This window comes from Ciconia boyciana, chromosome 5 (genome assembly GCF_034638445.1).
Source record: "Ciconia boyciana chromosome 5, ASM3463844v1, whole genome shotgun sequence".
Classification (NCBI taxonomy): domain Eukaryota; kingdom Metazoa; phylum Chordata; class Aves; order Ciconiiformes; family Ciconiidae; genus Ciconia; species Ciconia boyciana.
In genome coordinates this window covers 68,840,784-68,860,899 of record NC_132938.1, presented here as the reverse complement: position 1 = coordinate 68,860,899, position 20,116 = coordinate 68,840,784, and the positions used below count along the sequence as shown (strand labels likewise).

The window sequence follows — 20,116 nt, the reverse complement described above, 5'->3', positions numbered from 1 at the left end:
GGCTCGCCGGAGCCGCCTCTCCCGGCCGCGTCCTCGCCGGCGGGGCTCGGGCAGCCGGCTGGGGGGCGAGTGGGATTTTTTTTTTTTTTAATTTTATTTTTGGGGGGGTGGGAGCGCGGGGGGGGCCGGGGCTCCTGTGGCTTTTCCGGGGGGTCCGGGCCCCCGGCCCCGCGCCCCTGCCCTCCTCCGGCGGCCGCCTGCCGGCGGGCCGGGCCGCGGCGGCGGCGAGCACCATGATGATGTCCCTGAGCAGCAAGCAGCCCTTCGGCCTCCCCCACGGCGGCGGCGGCGGCGGCCTCCACGAAACCAAGTACTCGGCCCTGCACACCGCCTCGCCCTGCCCCTCCGCCGGCGCCGCCGCCCCCGCCGCCAGCTCCCCCAGCAGCACCGGCACCGGCGGCTCCGCCGGACGCGGCTCCGGCTCCGGCCCCGGCTCCGGCTCCGGCTCTGGCCCCGGCAGCGGCGGCTCCGGCTCCGGCTCCGGCTCGGGCTCCGGCTCCGGCCCCGGCGGCGGCGGCGCGGAGGCGATGCGGCGGGCCTGCCTCCCCGCCCCTCCGGTAGGTGCCCGCCGCCCGCCGCCCCGCTTTAAGGGGAGCCCCTCGGCGGCCCCCCGGATCCGCCTGATGATTTTTTCATGGCCGCGCAGCAAATCACCCGGCGCCGCCGGGCGCTCGCCCAACTTATGCATGCGGCGGCTCTTGCCGCCCGTATTAATTTTTATGACCTGGGATGCTGCGTGCGGCTGGTGCGTCTGTCCGTCCGTCCGTCCGCCCGCCGCTGGCTGCCTCTGTGCGAGCGGCTGCGCGCCGCGCCCGCTCCCTCGCCCCGCTCGCTCCCTCTTCTCCTCTCCCCCCCCCCCCTTCTCCAGGATTTCTCTTTTAACATGCTGGGAAGGTTTTAGTGGCACGGCGGAGTGCGCGGGGAGGCGAATTCCCTGCTGAGCGTTATGTGTGCCTTCTATTTGCAATTGCAGAGCAATATATTCGGCGGTCTGGACGAGAGCCTGCTGGCCCGCGCCGAAGCCCTGGCAGCGGTGGACATCGTCTCCCCGAGCAAGAGCCACCACCACCACCCGCCGCACCACAGCCCCTTCAAGCCGGACGCCACCTACCACACCATGAACACCATCCCCTGCACCTCGGCCGCCTCCTCCTCCTCGGTGCCCATCTCCCACCCGTCCGCCCTGTCGGGCACCCACCACCACCACCACCACCACCACCACCACCACCACCAGCCCCACCAGGCGCTGGAGGGGGAACTCTTGGAGCACCTGACGCCGGGGCTGGCTCTGGGGGCCATGGCAGCCCCCGACGGCGCCGTGGTCTCCACGCCGGGCCACGCTCCCCACATGGCCGGCATGAACCCCATGCACCCGGCGGCGCTGGGCATGGCCCACGCCCACGGGCTGCCGGCCCACATGGGCTGCATGAGCGACGTGGACGCCGACCCCCGCGACTTGGAGGCCTTCGCCGAGCGCTTCAAGCAGCGCCGCATCAAGCTGGGGGTGACCCAGGCCGACGTGGGGTCGGCGCTGGCCAACCTGAAGATCCCGGGGGTGGGCTCCCTCAGCCAGAGCACCATCTGCCGCTTCGAGTCCCTCACCCTCTCCCACAACAACATGATCGCCCTCAAGCCCATCCTGCAGGCCTGGCTGGAGGAGGCAGAGAAGTCCCACCGCGAGAAGCTGGCCAAGCCCGAGCTCTTCAGCGGCGCGGAGAAGAAGCGCAAGCGGACCTCCATCGCCGCCCCCGAGAAGCGCTCGCTGGAGGCCTACTTCGCCCTCCAGCCCCGGCCCTCCTCCGAGAAGATCGCCGCCATCGCCGAGAAGCTGGACCTCAAGAAGAACGTGGTCCGCGTCTGGTTCTGCAACCAGCGCCAGAAGCAGAAGCGCATGAAGTACTCGGCCGGCATCTGAGCCGGCAGCGGAGGAGAATCGACCGCATCACCATCACAGAAAAAAAAAAAGAAAAAATCAAAATAAAAATTAAATAAACAACAACGGCCAAAAAAAAAAAAAAGGAAAGGAGGAAAAACCCCCACCCGCCCCAGCCCACCCCACCGCCCGCCCCGCGCCCAACTTTCGGGGGAACTTCCCCGCGGAGCCGCCGCCCGGACCCGCCCCGGCAAGTACCGCTGGTTTTTATTCTTAACAGACCTCGCCTGGGTGCCAGCGCGAAGGGTGCCCTTGGCAGAGGGGTGCCCTTGGCAGCGGGGTGCCCGCAATGTCACGGTTTTCTCGGGACCCAAACTTGAATCTAGAGTTGAGGCTTGCGCCGCGAGAGACGTCTCAAAAGTATTTTGATTTAAATAATAATAAGAATGGTTTAAAAAAAAAAAAACACAGATGGCAGGTTTTTCTGCATTTACACTGCGTATTATAAATATATAAATATATATATATTTTTACTGTGGTTATTATCCTTTTCCTTCTCTGAAGTTATGACGCTTAGGGAAAGAGCTGATCCTGCTGTGTTCACTGGTCTTCAAAAGCTATTATTAGATTACTGCCAAACAACCCCTTGTAAATTATTAATTTATCTCTCTAGCAACTTCATTTTGTGCTCATTCTAATTAATTACACCTCTTTAATCTAAGTCTTGATAAAAGTAAAAAAAAAAAAAGGGTAGTGAGAATCAAATATTTTGTGTTGGTAGGATTTATGAACGTGAGCTTTTCTCTTCTTCTTCTGAACGTCCCTTTTGGCCATCTGTAAATTGTCACCTGAACCTAAGGTATTTCTCTGGCGAGTATTCTTATTCGTACGGCGTCGGCACCCTATAGTAGATGTCCTACATTATTTGTGTAGCCTGATTCACTGTCCGAGGTATTTGTTTACCGCGTTACATATTTAATGGGGATTCCCACACTGTCCCCACCACACGCTGCTCCCGAAGCGAGAAAGGACGTGGCCGCGTAGGTGACAGCGTGGGGGGGGTTGTCGCTTCGGGTTTCTTGCCAGCACAATATCCGTCTTTCTCGATTTCAAAGCTGTATCGCGACGGTGTTCAGACCGGCTCGGTTATTTATCTATCTATCCGATTGCTTATTCCGTTATTTATTTGGTCGGTCGGTTATTTATTACCTTTAATTGCAATACTTTTCCACTTCAAGGGAGGAAAGTCCCTTTTGGAGGTCTGTTTGTAGAAAAGCCAAATTTAAATTTGTAGGAGAGGGAGCGAGCGAGCGAGGCTGCACTGCTTGTAAATTCACAACTGGTTTGGTACATTTCTTTTGGAACAACAACAATAAAACGAGGGTACTCGGTTGGGTACCTGTATGTATTGTAAATATTTCATTGGCGTTGACGCACATATAGATATATTCTTACAGATCCCGCTGTATCGCTGTTCTATCCGAGACTGTTTGAAGTCTTAATTTCTGTACCTGACCCGATTTCGTTGGTTTTTTTTGGTTTTGGGTTGGTTTTTTTTTTCCGGTTAATAGGAGGTTTATTTATTCTAGTAATGTACTAAGTTATTTTTAAATGTTGTTAAATCGTCTTTCATTAAAAAAAAAGAAAAAAAGGGTTTTAACGTTTTATTGGCAAAGCGCGTTTGCTGCTTCTTGTTTCCCACCGCCAGCCTCTGCCCGACCCTCCGGGCCGCGGCCTTCGCTCGGACCCCGCGGCCAGGCGGGGGCTTTGCCCCCCGGCTGCGGCCCCCGGGGCGGGGGGGGGGCGGCCCGGGGGTGCCGGCGCTGCCGGGGCAGCACCACGGACAGCTCCGCTCCGCTCCGCGCCCCGCCCCGCCCGCCGAGCGGCTGCCGCGGGTGACCGTGTGCGTGGCTGTGATCGTGCCGGGGGGCTGTGGGGTGGGGGGGTGTTGGGGTGCCCCCGCCGAGCCCCCGCTGCCCGAGCCGCTCTGCCTCCCGGCGCGGGGGAGTCAAAGGTGCCACGCACGCACACGCGCGCAAAAAGGAAAAAAAAAAACAAAAGGGGGGGAAGAAAAAAAGTGATTTCCCCGCGCGGCGCTCACAAAAGCCGGGGAAACCCGACGGCGGCGGGCGAGGAGGGGGGAGAGGAGATCATACACGAGCCGCTATTAAATATTCATATTTCCGCCCAGCCACCGGCTCCAGCTTCATCTTCAAAGCCGCCCGGGCACTCCGAGGGTGCCGGCCTGCTGGCACGGCCGGGGCGGCGGCTCCGCAGGCGCGGAAGGGCGCGGAGGCAGCGCCTCGTTCTCCCCGGCCGGCACAGGCGGGCCCCCCTCCCGGCCCTCCGCGGCCCGGCCAGCGCTTGCCGCTGTCGTTACCGTCGTTGCTAGCGCAACGGTACCGGGCGATCCCGCGGGCGCGCAGCGCGGCCTGTCTTCTCCCCAGCCGTTTGGGACGGGTGGCGCTGTCCTTGCGCGGAGCCCGCGCACCCCTGCGCGCCCCGCCGACCGCGCAACCGCTGGAGCTGCGCACCCCACCAGGACCTCCCCCCGGCGTGGGCAGCGGCGGGGAAATGCCTCCCTGCCCCCCCCCCCCGCCGCGGGCTGGGCTGCCGCGCAACCTCCGCGGGGGCGGGGGTCGTTTTAAGAGCCGGGGGGCGGGGGGGCGGCAGAGAGGGGGCGGAAAGCGGCGGGTCGGGGGGCCGGAGCGAGCCAGCCCGGCGGGGACACGGGCCAGTCGGACCCCTGAAAGCAGCAGAGAGCCCCCAAAACCGTCAGTAGGCGCAGGCGGCGAACAGCCCCTGAACTGCCGCTTCGCCCTCTTAAATGAGCCATTCACTTAAAGGCTATTACGGGCGAATTAATAAATTACACAGCGAATTATTAAATCCAGATAATTACAAGGAATAAGTAAGTAATCATTAGTTATCTCAGCTAATTACTGTGGGTCAGAGCGAGCGAGAATGTGAAATCCTCCTCGGGAATTGAAATTAACTTTGCACAGTGAGTCTCTCTGCTTGACATCCCCAGTCTGTAGGCACATGGCAGCTCCCCTGTGAGCTCGGCTTTCTATTTAACTTGGAGAGAATGGAAATAAAATTAAGTGGCGATGTGATAATAGGAAGCTGCTTAGAAAGCAAACGCGGTGGGTTTTATTTTTTACCTTTTACTGCCTGGAGATAGACTGCTCTCTACTTTCCCAAATTAAAACCCTGGGACAATTAGTCGACTTGTCCCCGTACCTGCCTGTCCCACACATGCAGATTATGAACAAACGAAAAGGGGGGGGAAGGCTCCTGGGGTCCGAGAGACGCGGGGCGGGCACCCGGGCAGCCCCTCTGCCGCCGCTCGGCCCCGCCGCCCGGGCCGGGAAGGTCTGAGGCACCGGCGCGCTTTGTTTTGAGAGACAATAAGCTGCCGAGCCCTAATGAGGGTCCCTGTCTCTTCCGTTGATCTTTCGCCAGATCTCTCCAAGAGCTGATGTGTCTCCCCCCTCCAACACCCATCCACAACATCACTTCCCGGCTTTCCTTCACGTGCATCTTTTGTAAACAGCAGATCTATAGGTGGAGACGCTCACGCTGCCCTCGCCGGGCTCTGCCCGCATTAAAACAACAACAACAACTGCTGTGCGTGCACGGCGAGGAAAAAGATCTAGGCTTCCTTGCCTTTATCAATTGCAATTAGGTGGACAGTCTTCCCCCTCTTCCCTTGCTTCAGTCTGGGATGATAATTAAAATTTAATGAAGCCTGGGAGTAGCAGAGCCCTGTCTGGGGACTGTGGAATAGAATATTTTAACTGTACATTTACACCAAGTGTCTGGCTTCAAAGACGTGACTGCTTTTAATCTCGAATTAGAAAACCACAGACCTGAAATTAAATATTAGCCACCCTCGGCTCCCCTGCCTTCCCGCCACACTGTCACGCCTGTGTTTGCCTGCCTTGCCCCACGACACGCACACGCACACACCCACGTCTTGGGTCTCCAATTACACTCGCGTTAATAATAGATGGCTTTGAAAGGGTGCGGATTTTTCCCTTTCCCTTTTTTTTTTTTTTTAAATAGGGTTAATGCAATATTAATTGCTCGTAGCTGCTATAAGAATGCGCCGCGTTTTTCCAGGAACAAATCGATGGATCGGGGCAGCGAGCGCGGAGCAGGAGGCGCAGCCCCGGGGCCGCCCGGGTGAGTACGGCCGCCGGCGGGGCCCTCCGCGCCCGCGCAACTCCCGCGCCCCGTCCCGCCCCGGCGGGGCCGAGCCCGGCGAGTGGCGGCGCGCGCCGGCCCGCGGGTCGCTGCACGGGGAAGCATGGGGGGTCGCCGTTTTTTCCTCCCAAAATGCCCTCTCGGGGGGGAGGGGGGGGAGCTGCTGGTCCGAGGGGGCGGGGGGAGCCCGGCCCCCCGGCCGGGGGGTCCCCCCCTGAGCGCGGCGGTGGCAGACCCCAGCAGCCGCCCGGCTCCCAGGGAAGCCCGGTTGGTTTGTGGTCCCGGCGCGGTAACGGGGGGGAGGGAGAACGGAGGGAGAACGCTCCCCTCCCTCCCCCCTTTATTGTTATTGTTATTTTGGCAGGTGAGACCCCCGGGCCCTCCCGGAGGAGGGAGCCCGGAGCCCGGCGCAGGAGGGGAACCTGCCCCGCGGCGGCGGCTCGGCGCGCCCGCAAAGGTAAACGCGGTTTTTGGAGGGAGGAGAACACCCCGCAAGTAAGCGGGGCGGGGAAGAAAGAAAAATAATCCCAACCCACCAGCCAAAAAATCCCCAGGAAAACTCCGCGGGTGCCCGCAGACAGCCAGGACCCCCTTCCCGCGGCGGGGGCGTTGCTGACCTGCTCACACGGCTCCTCGGTGCCGGGGGCATCCCGGAGACCGGGCAGGGCCGGGGGCTGCCGGGGGCTGCCGCCGGCTCCCGGGCAGGGCGGGCGGGTAGGAGCCACGGCCGCTGTGCTGGGGTGGGTCACGCCTTCCCTGTCCCAGGGCCGGGCCCCCAGCTGGCACTTGTTGCCAAAAAAATTAAAAGCAAGAGGAAAAAAAAACCAACCCCACCCAAACCGAAAACCTGCCCCCGAACTCAACACAACCCCCAAACCAAAACAACGGAGGAAGAAAAGAGCGCTAGCAGCAGCGCCGGGCGGCAGCTGGGACAGCCCCGGGAGCGTGTGTGTGTGCAGGAGCCGGCTTCGCAGCTGGGCCCCCGCCTCGGCCCTGCCCCTGCCGCAGCCCCAGCCCTCCGCGGCCGCGGAGCCCGCGGGGCACAGCGCTGCCCGGCCGGGGCGGGCTGGGCCGGCCCCAGCCCCCGCGGGCGTTTGGCACCGTCCTCCCCGGCGGGCACAGCCGCCCCCTCCCTCCGCAGGCAGCCCCGGAGCGGGACGAGCCTTCGTCCTCCTCCTCCTCCTCCTCCCCCCCCCCCTCCTCAAACGCGCTTGGCCGCCGGGCGCCCGTGGGGCGGGGAGGCTGGTGCCGCGGTGCGGGGGAGGGGGGGGACGGGACACAGAGACGGGAGGGGGCAGGGGCAGGCGGGGCCCCCGCGCAGCCCCGCGGTGTTTCCGCGGCGGGCGGGGCCGGGGGCTGCGCGCCCCGTCCGGCTGCGGCACCGCTCACCAGCGCGGCGAGGCTGGGTTCGGCTCGCCTCCCCGTTTATACAGAAGAGGATCATTTACATAAAGTCCTTAAGGCAAATAACTGTTGGGGCTCTAATTTATATCTGATCGAAAATTAGCCGTCATTATGCGCTCCATTAGCAGCGTCTTTAATGTGCTTCTAAGCACCATTTGTCAAGCGGCTTGTTAATATCCTTCAAGTCTTTAAAGTTGAGAGCTCATTAAAGAGTGCGCTCTGTTATTGATGTAATTTAGATGAGTTTGGAAGAGCAAGTGCGCCGCGGACAACCTGGAGGAGCGGGGAGAGGCCGCGGCTCCCCCCGGGGCTGCTGGAGCGGCACCCCGGCGCGACGGCCCCTCACCGTGGCGCCGGGCCCCGGCCGGGGGCGGCCCGGGGCTCGCCTCCGCGCTCGGGCTGGGGCGCGGGGGATCCCCCGGCAGCGGGGGGCCGGGGGGGAACCTCTTTTGGCTGAGGCGGAGTAAACCCGCTTAATGATGCGCAGGCACGATTCCGCCGTCTCTCCCCCGCGCCATCGGAAGAGCATAAAGGCCAATAAATTACCTCCGCTGCTTATCTGAAAATCCATCTATTCTGTCGGTTTTTTTCCGCCGCTGCTTCAGACCGCGTCGGTGCACCACCCTGAGGGCGGGCTGCCGGGAAGCGCTCCGCCGGCCCCCCGGGGTTGCTCCGGCCCTGCGCGGCGGCGGGTCCCAGCCGCCTCCGGAGACCTGCCCTGCCCCGCCCCGCCCCGCCCCGCCCGAAATCCTGCTGAAAACCAGGCGGGGAGGGGGAAGTCCCGGCTGAGCGGGGTGTCCCCCCCCTCCCCCGGGCGGTGCGGAGCGGAGCGGAGCGCGGCGGGGGCTTGCGGGGAGGGTCCCCCCCTGCGCCGCCGTCCCCGGGCTTCCCCCGGGCGAAAGCAATAAAGCGGGTAATTAGACTGCTAAAGACGGATGTAAATAACGGGGAGGAGGCAGCGGTGACAGCCGTGCGGCGGGGCCGGCGCCCCTCGGGGAAGGGACACGGAGGCCCGCAGCGCCCGCCCCGAGGCCCCGGGGAGGGGCGCCCGCTGCCCCGGCGGCACTCGGGCCGCGGTGGGGAGGGCGCCGGCAATCCGCCCTGCAGGGGGGAACTCTTACCACGCATCGGAAAGGCCCCTTTGCCCCCGGAACCCGCCAGAGAGTGCCGGTCAGGGGCCAGGGCAGAGGGGGCTGCGGGGGGCTGTGTGCGTGCAGATCTCAGCGGCCTTTCAAACCCAGCCGCAGCCCGGCAAACCCCGGCACGAACGCCCCCACAGGGGCTCTAACCGGCTTTCCGCACACGCCTGTATGAAGGAGACATTCACTTCCCCGCACCGCACGGTCCCAGGGACACACTGACACCCGTGGGAACATTTATCTCCTCTCCAGCCAGGAGCATGGTGTGTAAGCAGCCACACGGCTGCATCCAGCCCTCCCCACCTCTTGGGAAGCGAGCTTGGGGGGGGAGCTCCATCTGTGCGGGGCTGGGTGCATACGGCCCTGGCCCCCACGCGAGAGAGTGCTGCTCCTGAAGAGCTGGACACATCTTCTGCAGATCACAGGGTCATCGCCAGCAACGTGAGCCCTGTCCTAGAGCCACTGCCACTATACTGGTCCCAGACACTCTCTGGGTAGAGGAAGAGAAAAATACCTTCAGGACGACGAGAGAAAGCATCGCCCTGGGTAGGCAAACACGAGGCACAAAGAGCAACTGGAAGGCATGAGGTTGACGCACTGAATCGTACTTACAGATGTTCTCATAGTTATTGCCACCAGGAACATGCAGGAAATGTAGCGTAGCGGCACATTGCCATGCATGTGGCTGGCATGTGTTTTCCTTGTCCGTTTGCACGTGGCATTTGGGGATCAAGTCCTCTCAGGGTGTGTGTGGGCACACGTGTGGCCTGCTGGATTTGAGAAGGGCTCATTGCATGGTGGAAAGCCCTTTCTTACCCATCTGCTCACTCAAAACCCTTGTAGTTTTTCTCTTGCCTGTGGTATCACATTATTTTGGAGGGAAAGCTATGGGAGTAGGTGGGATAAACTTAGCATTGAGAACATATGTTTTTTGGGGGGGCATTTTACAAGGAGATAGCTTTGTCTGTATTTAACAAAGCCATTAAAAACCATTGCGTCAAACATAGCTGGGCAAGTCAGCCCATGCCAGATGGGGAGGGAAAGCCATGGGAAAGTCTCATGTTACAATGGTGACAACATTTTATGGCAGCAGTGGTTACAGCTTTTAAGCAAGTGAAAAGCAGTTCAGTTTCTTGCCTTATTTTGTGGGCAGAAATGGTGAGTGTGCAGCAGTGAATGAGCTGTGTACAGGTCCCATTCCCACCCTGGTAATGGCTGCAGCTCTTGTGGGGGGGGCTTTTGGCGGTGACATGCGTGACAGCGCCCACCAGGCAGCAACATGAAGCCCAGCAGGCCAAAGAAGGATGTAGTGAGGAGGGCTTGCACAAACCTCAGCATAATAAAAGCCTCCATCCCACAGGTTCACACAAACACACACACACTTACACACAACAGATGCTATGCAAAAAAAAAAAAAAGCAAAAGATGTCACCTTTTGAAATTGTTTTTACATCCTGAATTGTAAAATTTCTTTCCTGATTGCTCTTCATTTTAGAAATACAGATTCTTTAAGAATACATTCTTAAAATGCAGCATCTTTAAAAATGACTGTGAATGGACATACCTGGTACCTTGACACATAACTCTCTCCAGTTTCTTGTACTTAAATACCTTATGCAAAGATGCCCGTGAACCTTTCCTACTGGCCCTTCCTCATGGAGAAGGGGCATCGCTGCGATGGGGGCCCAGCTAGGATCCCCTTGCTAACTGATGCGTCTCACCCACGACAGCTTCACAGGGGTGACTGCCTGCTCCCTGTTACCCTCCCACCTGCCTGCAATTTAAACCACTCTTCGTTTCAGCTTCCATTGATAGGCAGATACAAGGTGGATGTCAGCAGTGGGCTGGGGGTGGTCGATGGGCAGTGTGTCTGGTCTCTGCCTCTCTGCCCGGGTTAATCCCTGTCTGCCCAGGAAGGCTGGGGAAACCACTCACCTCCCACAGCTGGGGCAGTCGCATTCAGAGAGGGGTGATGGCTGATGCAGCACAGGCTGTGCGATCGCTGCCGGCCCTCCTCAGGGCACTATTAAAACCCAGTGCTGGGGCTTGTGTCAACACCTGCACTACCAGGGGAGTATCACCATCCTCCCAGTATAGCTGAGGAGATGGGATCCTGGGAGGCCGTCCAGTGCAGCCCCCCAGAGCCCAGGCTAGCATCGTGGTCAGCACCTCCTGGCTGTGCCTACACCAGCAAACAAAGCAGGACAGGGGCACCAGCCTGGCCACAAACAGCTCTGCATCCGCCATGCTGACTGGAGCCGATAAACATCCTTCCAGGCAATGCTTGGCCATGGGCTGGGGACAGTATCTGCTCCAAGCAAGCAGTTCGGTTGTGCCCACACAGTTTTGCGGAGGAAGGGGAAGAGAGGAGGGGAATTAGCAGTCACACAGTGCCGCTTGGCCCCAGGGCTGGACAACGTTTTCCAGCTGGTTCTGCAGACTGGCAGGGATGCAGCCACCAGAGACCACCCACTACTTACCTAAAGCTTTTTCTCTTCCATAAAGCCTCTCCCCTGCTGGGGAGGTCGGGCTGTGTTTGGCTTGGATATGAAAGCCAGCGCCTCTCCCCTCAACCCGCTGAGCTGCTTTGTCCCCTTGAATTAGCCAGCATTACTTTTAACTCATTGAATAGTCTGGATTAGAGCCAGCCAGCCGATGGGCTCTTGCCCAGACGCAGGTTTGTGAGTCAATGGCACCAAGACTCGGTGAGGTGCGGACCTTGCCAAGGATCTTATTACTCGTCCTTTGGATGAGCCCAGAGCAGCCCTGTGTGCCCGGTGGCCCCACACATGTGCCAATGAGTGGAGATGGGGCAGGCGTAGGCTGGAGCCAAGTGGCCGCTCCCCTGGGCAGCCCATGGGGATGGTGTACCAGGCAGCCCCGGGAAGATGGGGAGAGGGTTTTACTTTTTTAGACAGCTGTTAAAATGTTTTCATTTAATTAGCCATGGTATGTACGCCTCAGTTAAACAGCTGGCATACGAGCTGATATGCAGGGATGTGTAATTTTGATTCCTACCTTTCTGTTTCAAAGCTGTCTCGTTTTGAGCACTTTGATCCAAAGACTAAACTTATTGTGGCATATTTATGTATATGACATTTTCATTCGCTCCTTTATTTATTTATTTTTGCAAAACACATCACTTACAAGGTTTCTAGTGCCAAGGTAGCGGTGCTCTGTGAACAAAACCACACGGTCAAAACCCCAGCGCTTGTGTGTGCTGCCATAGTCCTGTTTTATACACGTCGCAGGCTCGAATGGCAAGAGCAGTGGCAATCCGTGGAAGAGCACATGCAGAAAAGGGAAAACCCCGCTGGGGGTGAGTGACAGTGTATTTAACACTACATCCCAATGGACTGGCTGCTTTTTTTTATTTTTTTTTTTTTTCCTAGAGTTTTACAATTCTTTCTGGGTCTTTATGGCAATTCAGTGCTTTTGCCCCTCTCTCTGGCAGTATTAGAGTGCCTCATAGTATTTAGCATACTGATCCCCACAACAGCCCCAGGAGGCAGGGACATGCTGCTACCTCACCTTAACAGCAGGGAAAAACAGAGGAGGTTGGGATGGATGAGGAACTGTAAAGAAGTCTCCCAAGTCCTAGGAGAGCGCTCAGACCAGGGGACCAACCCTGCCCCATCTGACAGCACCTCCAAAAAGCTGAACCAGTAACATCCTTGAATATCTTACTCCCAGGACACTGGGAGTATGATATGCCCAACGAAACACCCATTCACCTAGAACTACAGCAAGCAGTGGTTTATTTCCCCAGCAGCAGCACAGCAGTTCTTTTTAAAGCTCAGCCTCAGGGGTACCGCAGCGGGGAGGCAGAGCGGCAGCAGAACATCGAAAGCTGACTTCCCTTGGACTCAGGTCTTTTGGTTGGGTTCTCTGCTGTCAAATAAGGCACAAACTCCGAGTGATGCTTTTCCCAAGGATGGAGCGTTAATAAAACCTCTTGCCTGGGGCAGGCTTTCTGGTACATGTGTGATTTTCTGCCTTTTCCCTTGTGTGGGACACATATGGGGTCTGTCCCCTCCGTCAGCTGCTTTGCTGCACAAAATCTGTGAGGACATACTCACAGTTAAGCCCTTTCCCTATCTGTTCCATTGGCTTGAAGTAGACTTAAAACAGTTTTGAAACCAGTTTGAGGCCGAGGGAGGCACAGACAGAGGTACAAACAGACAGGGACAGCCATGCAGAGCATGGTCCCCCAGGCTTTCCAGAGGAAGCCAGGCTCCCATCTGTGACTGAGCCACCTGAAGAAGAGACGCTGCTTGGGTGAGCATTTCAATACCCGGGATACCTCCTTCACCCTTTCCTGCCCCAACCCGGACCGCTTCTGTTGCAACAGTCCTCATCCTCCCAACGTAGCAGCAGCCTGAATGCAGCTCTGCTGTCTGAGGCCAGCGTTAATTAAGTGGGTCCTCCTGCCCACGAACATGTGCGAACACACACAGCCCCATCTTCCACATGGAAACGGACGCTTCATTTCTGTCGTAACATTTCAAACATCCTCACCAATAGTTTTAGAAGATCTTGGACTTCACATTGCAAGAGCTCTGACTGATGTTAAGATTTAACTGAGAAAACTCAAAAGGTTAAGTTGAAAAAAAAGTTACTCCTTAAAAAGCAACAGAGACATTGCCAGGGCTATTCAGTTCTTACCTTTAGAAAAGACTCTTTAATTCATACACCTCCAAACCCTGAATCCCTGGGAAGGAAGTGCTGACACCAACCCTCCCTTCACCCCTGCAGATCCCTTCTTCCCTCCTTTGCCCTTCCAAATATGCCTATGGGTGTTTGCGAGCAAGTTTTCTTGCCCAGAGGAAACTGGCAGCTGACCTGGCTGCTGGTGCCGGGCTGCTCTGTTAGGTTTTGTGCCAGATCTCACCCAGTGAGATCTCAACTGGGTGTATGTTTCAGGCATGACAGTCTTTAAACTGTCCTTGGTTGAGTAAAGAAAAAACAGAAGCTGTTTAGCACATAATGGTACCCTGCACATATGAAGGAGGAAAAACACCTGCAAGCACAAGAAAAAGGACCAATATAACAATTGATATGGTTCATTTTCAGTTGGGGCTTTCTAGGAAAAAGGTGCTGCTCCACCTTTCCTCTCATTTCAAAATTACAAGCCTTGATCCGGGAAAGCACTGTGCTCAGATTGAGGCCAAATACGATGGACCAACATCTCAGAACATGTGTAGTTCTTTTTTTTGTGGTATCTGTAGGCATTTTTGGCTGGCATTTCATCACACCTCAATCTTCTTTCTACTGAGGCAGAATCACTCTCATACACTGTAAAACAACATTGCTACCTTACACTCTAGGCAGTAAGCTGTAACTAAAATGCGCACATGCAGCCCGATCTTTTTTGTGTCAAATACCTCTGCAACGTCAGCTGTGTAACAGTCACACGTATTAGTCATCGTATTGCCCCACTGACACACCCAGGTTAGAAGTACTCCTCTTTTCTGAAGCTGAAAATACTCCTGGAGCACAAAACTGCCAGAAGAATATCAATTGCAGTTACAAATCTAAACTAAATACGCAGTATGGCGGCCTTTTCAATATTACATTTCTGTGGCAAGTTTTTCCATTGTGCATCGTTCAGTCATGTTGGGACAATTTGTTAAATAATATAGAGGCACTTCATCATGGAACAACATTTGAGGTGATTTACAGTTTGGTCTTTTAGCAGCACACCTGTAAATTGCTATAAATAATGCTAACACCTATTAAGGAGACATCAGGGTGCTTCCGGGCTGAGAGAATTAATGGGGAGGCAGTTGTGGATGATACTGGGTAAAAGCACTACCAGTTTACAACTGATCACGTTGCTCTGATGTACAGATCTGCTAGCGCGCCCCACAGCCAGGTCTGAAGATTAGGGTCCGAGTTTCTGAAGGGCAGAGTTTGGCAGGCATTTAGCGGCAGGCATTTAGCAGCAGGCTGGTGTACAGACATCAGTGATATTCTAGGCTTAAGTACCTTCTTTCTTCTTGAGGGCATAACATAACTTTTACAAATCATCTCTTTGCAGCAAAGCTTAATTAGAAATAGCTCATCATCTTTATTTCTCATCTGTATCAAGTCTTCATGCGGCAGGCATACAAGGTTAACAATGAAGGAAGGCTACAAAGCAAAGTAGACAGACCAAAATCCCAGGCTATAGTAATACAGAGCAAATCCTGCTGTCTCAAAGGTTGCTGACACCTGAAAACTGGGGAAAACAGTTGTGAAGTCAAGAATAAACACAGATAAACAGAACTTACCCACTTTTTCATATGCACACAGACAATGAGTTTACTCACTTTTCAGCAGTACAGAGCAGTTTCATTTTTCCTAGGAATGTAAACAACTGCATGATCATTTTGGAGACATACCAAAGACTTACCTTTGGTTAGTAAGTGGTTTCAGACAATCAGAGAAAAGAGGTGGTGGTTCCTCATAAAGAAGAAACTGCATATGCCAGCTTTTTGGCAGGTGATGTGAGGGGTGGGTGAATGAGCTTCTGCAGAACCCAATGTTAATCAAAATTGTGAAGACAGAGGGGAGACTTTGAATGAAGGGGAAGAAGGAAACAAATTAGTACAAGGAAAAGTGGAGAGGGAAGTGCGAATGGGCAAGGAATAAAGCAGGCTCAAAATCTCAGTTTTACTGTAATTTGTATTTGGGTCTCGACCCAAAGCCTTTCTGCTGGGGAGTGAGAGTCTGACTTAGTTCTGGTGTGAATATCCATCTCCCTGATCAACAGATTAATTTTTTAAACGCTGCAACGCTGCATGTGGAAAAAGGTGAGAAAAGAGCATCAAGCTCCTAACCAAGGAACCGGTCATGGCAAAACAGACAAAATCCTGGAAAGTACTTTCCCCCCAAATGGATGATCATTATGCAGGGATGCAAAAGAACAGCTAAAGATGGCAGGACCACTTTAAACTATAAAATAAACTTTTTCAGCTCACAGAACCATTATGAACACTTGTGTTTCAAAAGTGTTGAAGATGATTTACAGGTAGGAATTCAAAAGGCCTGAGCACAACCACCAGGAAGCAAAGCTGTGAAGACACATAGTTCAGGGCTACCACATGCAGATTTTTACTTCAGCTTGCAATACCTGTGGAGGCTTTTGAGCCTTTGCTTCAGAAGTCAAGCGATGACCTGAGAATTGCAGCTTTCATTGCAGGAAAGCTGTTGCAGGAAAGAGCTTTAGTGTACACCCTGAACAAACTTCAAAGGCTCAGAAACCAGAGCAAAAAGTAAAAGGACTTCAGCCTGTCTTCATTGAACAGAGCTCTCAGGAGAACTTGACCTATACAATGATTTGAGACAACGCATATGATGACCATATTTAAAGCAGACTATGTACATGCGCTGGTCTCACAGAAGGTGAGAGGAAACGTAAACTATTACATGAAACTTTTTGTCCATTCATACAGCTCTGTGGAGGTACTGTAGCACCACAAAAGGTGGAGGAAAGCTTTGCTATGTTATGGAAGATGAATTCATGCAGCAGGCAGCACAGCCTTGCAGCCGGCGTAGGCCCTCTCCTCTCCGGAGGTGTAGCTGTTACTCACCAGATGTGGCCACCTCCAGGCAGCTGCGTGCTGGGCCAAATGCTCTGAACTACACCTGGATTTGGCTGAACCGAATTGGCTCTATTTTAGAGGTGTGACAGCCTCTTTCTGGTGCACTTTGTCAGTACCATGACAGGCTCATCATGTGCAGCCCAGGAGTCTGGCTTTGGTTTCACATGCTCTTTCAGCTGATGAAGACCACTATATATTTCCAGCGTCTTTTTCCTTTGAAAAAATAGTTAACTCCACTCTCACTCACAATCCTGAAGATATTTCTCTCATGTCTGATATTAAGAAATGTACAACAGGGACTGCAGAAACGAGTCACACCATCTGATGGTGAGATTAAATCCAGCAGCTTTCAAGGGAAAGTGCATTGTCTCACTGATGGAAATACTGCAGCTCCCTACACTGGGATGTGGGATCTGGGAGAAACAGAGGGGGTGACTAAGGCAAGCATACTTTTTGCAAATATATTAGTGTTTTATTCTTTTACTTCACTCACCTTCACAGCCTGTTTTTTATTTACTTTGCATGAACTACCAAGTTTTCTGGCACAGATGGTCTCAGAAAGTAATTTTCTAGGCAGGTTCCACTATCCTGCAATTTTCTCGTCAGGAAGAAGGAGGAAAAAAACCTAGAACATGACTTACGAGAGTGACCCCAACCAGCAACACTGATTGAACATTGCCTGCTCTGAGGCAGTTTGGCACATGTGCATGCCCGCAGCTTGTGCCAGCACAGCACTCCCGGTCCCCAGTTACTGTGCCAAGCCTGGTACACACAAGTTATCTCAAAGATGGTTCTTAGTCCTAACATCTGAAAGTCTAACTGGCTTCTACTGCACTTAAAATATTCACACTGATCCTGGACATCTTTCCTGCCCCTGCCAGAGTCACCTTTGCTGGCCTGCAAGTTTGCGTTTCAGGAGATGGAGCTGGCTTGGTCCAGGTTGGTTTCACACAAGGGTTATCAACTCTGGCTAGCGAGGACTTCCCCCACAGGCACATCAGGAAGACTTGTTCCTGGTGTTCCCCCTTAGTTATACAGAGTACGCAGTGCCAACACTGATTGTATTGCTTTTGTAGAGCCCCAGGCTCCGGTGGCGTAGCAGGTACAACAGCCACTTGGCTGACCTACAGCCATCATTTAAAAGAAAGAGCATTTGCCACGTAAGGGAGCTGCTGGCTGCCGTTAGAGCCTCCGTACAGCCAGCACAGGAGCAGTTACACTTTACAAGCCTGCGTGGCTGTCGACTCACCGCTGGCTCCGTGCACATGATCTACTCTGTTGTTGTTGGCAAGGCCAGATGCACCCCTCCCTGCCCCCCACATGAACAGGGTATGTTAGCGCTGGATCTCAGCGTGACAGGAAGAATTCAAAGTGCCATAAATCCTCTCCCCTTTCTGCTTAACTGTCCCCATCTCAAACAGTTGTTTAGCCATTTCTGCCAAATGCACTGCAAAACGTGAATGCATCGGTGATATTGCTCTCCCAGAAGAGAGTCTGGGAGAGGCAAAGCAAGAGCAAAGGCTCTAATTCATCAAAATATTCTAATATCACAGAGCTCCTCTGAGAGTATCAGGGCTCAGCAGATGTGAAAGCTCATTGCAATTCAGAATGTAAAAGTTAAAGGGGCTGCTGTGAGAGACTGGGGCCTGGAGACAGAAGCCAGGTAATCCTGAACTTCCTTTATCATAAATAAATTTTGTTTTAATCTGTACTGTGAGCCTGGCATGAGCCCGGTCTGCCCAGAAAGCAGACAGCGATGCCAGGGAAACTGATTTCCTGGTACTCATGTGGAAAGGGAGGGTGTCTAATTTTCTCAGCCAACTGATGCTGAGGAGCCGGGAGGCAGACAACTCTTATGAAAGAAAACAGGAGAAAATAACAGTGACCACCATGCTTCAGGGAGGGTTCTCTGAAGAGGTTTTTAGAGGCACTGCTGTTGTTAGGTCCAGATTCAAGCCACTTCAATTACAAATGGTGAACTTGTGGCCAGATAGGGCAATGTTTTCTGAAACAGTCCAGGAAGACCAGGGAGCAATGTTGCCAAGGACAGAATAGCTCGGTGTAGGAGGTAGCAACCCCTGTATATGGATATGTATGTCCTAAATTGGGGGATAAATGTGTCAGTTACGAAAGCTGGTGTTGAAGGAAGCTGCCTCCCAGAGACAAGGCTTACCTCTCCTCAGTTTGTCTGGGATAGAAGATCTCAGTGCTAGCTGGGTTCAGAGACAAGCAGGATCCAGGAGCTATTGCTGCTCCCAGAGTCTCCTCCTAAGACGCTCAAGTTCCCAGCCCCTGGGTCTTTCGTGTGCTACTGAAAATCTGCTGTCCACCAGTTTTCTGTCTACCCATACTGCAGGTAGCCAAGTTACAGAGCTGATCTGGAGAGTGGGTACCTGCTGGGACAACTTGAGACTTCCCCCCCTGCCTCGTGATCCTACAAAGAGCTGGGCAATTCTTCTGAGGCTGCACACCCTCAGCTCTCAGAGACTTCAGGTAGGGCCATCGCCAGCACTTCAGATCTCACCCAGCTTAGCTGCGCTTGAAAGCTGCTCTTGTTGCAAAGTTGTCTGCCTTTCGTGTGGTAATGAAGCAAACAGGTAACTTCATTGTTAACCTCGGTGAAACAAACCTACTCATTCAGCAGGGATGGGGACAGGGGATTTTGGTTACTAAATTGCTTTCTCACCTATTGAGATTAATTCCTCCAAGCCAGCATTGCAGCAAGTGGCTATGAATCTGGGACTCACTTTGTCAGTCCCACAGCTGAGCTAAGATTAAACAACAGGCTTTCAATTAAAGGCACACTTGCACCTTTTTCTCTTTTTCCTCCTCTGCTAAATGGGCTTGAGAGCTCACTTGACCAATAGCCATTCTGAACTTTTATTCTGTAGCTTTAAAACCTAACCTTAAATGTTTAGAAAGAGAAGTTTATCTTTTATCTCCTAAGGTTAAACTCCTGGCAATGTGCTTTACCACCATAGCTGCTGGGCTCCTTCATGCTCAGCATCACTCTTCAGTGATATGCCTGTGTCTAAAGAAGATTCATACATGGAAATATTCACTAACACGTTTATTTGTTTATCTTCAAAGACAGCACATACATTCTATCTACTTGTAAGCATAGGTGTGGCAAATATAGAGATACTATGAAGCTATGCTGTCAAACACGACACATTTAAAAAAAAAAAAAATTGTCCTCATTCTCTTCTTTGTAGGAGCTGTCTTCAGAAATACCTGACTGAATCTCAGGACAAAGTCCTTGATGTACACCATTTCTGAAAGCTGATGAGTTCTCACCTCATGCGTAATAGCTGAATCTCACACAACTACTAAAGACTTTAACCTATTTCTTGCATTTTTACATGTATATTATTGTTTCTTCCAGTTACATTATACTTTTTCCTATCAGGAAACTGAAGTGTGGTTTTAGTAATACCTATCATCAATCTTATTTATTCCATCTATTTCTAGGTAATTATATATAGTGTATTTCTTAGTCTATATTTGGATGGCCTATTTAGAGATGAATGGATTCCTTCCAGAATGGCAATGACCTTTCTGTGACTCAAACATTAATTTGCTAAATGGCTTCACAGGTGAAATACCTTATATATCATCATAATTAACAAGATATACCCTATTAATGGTCAGAAAACATGCTTTTCATAATTATAAACAGAATCCTTTCTGAGATACAACCTTCCCCTCTGCTATGAATTGTTAGTCAATACCATCTGATACATCCACAGTGAAACCTACTAAAACCCTATTCAAAAAGCAGTCTTAATAGCCAGTCTCACATACCTTAGGCACCCACAAGATGTAGATTTGAGAGACATCAATTCAGAACTATTCAGAGATTCATCTGCTATAATATGTTTGACAAGTCTTTGTTTTGAAACAGA

General features: G+C 53.6%; 2 protein-coding genes across 2 annotated transcripts in view; one reads left to right on the top strand and one right to left on the bottom strand.

Moving 5' to 3' along the window:
* Positions 1 to 233: 233 nt before the first annotated feature.
* Positions 234 to 1,915, top strand: POU4F2 (POU class 4 homeobox 2). The gene is made up of 2 exons (XM_072862276.1): positions 234 to 557; positions 974 to 1,915. Exons 1-2 carry the CDS (start codon positions 234 to 236, stop codon positions 1,913 to 1,915), a joined length of 1,266 nt encoding a protein of 421 aa, XP_072718377.1.
* Positions 1,916 to 4,023: 2,108 nt separating this feature from the next.
* The window catches only part of TTC29 (tetratricopeptide repeat domain 29), a 157,890-nt gene continuing 141,797 nt past the window's right edge, over positions 4,024 to 20,116 (bottom strand). The window contains exon 10 of the mRNA XM_072863409.1: positions 4,024 to 4,619. Within this exon, the coding sequence (XP_072719510.1) occupies positions 4,024 to 4,619 (596 nt within the window). The remainder of the gene's footprint in view (positions 4,620 to 20,116) is intronic.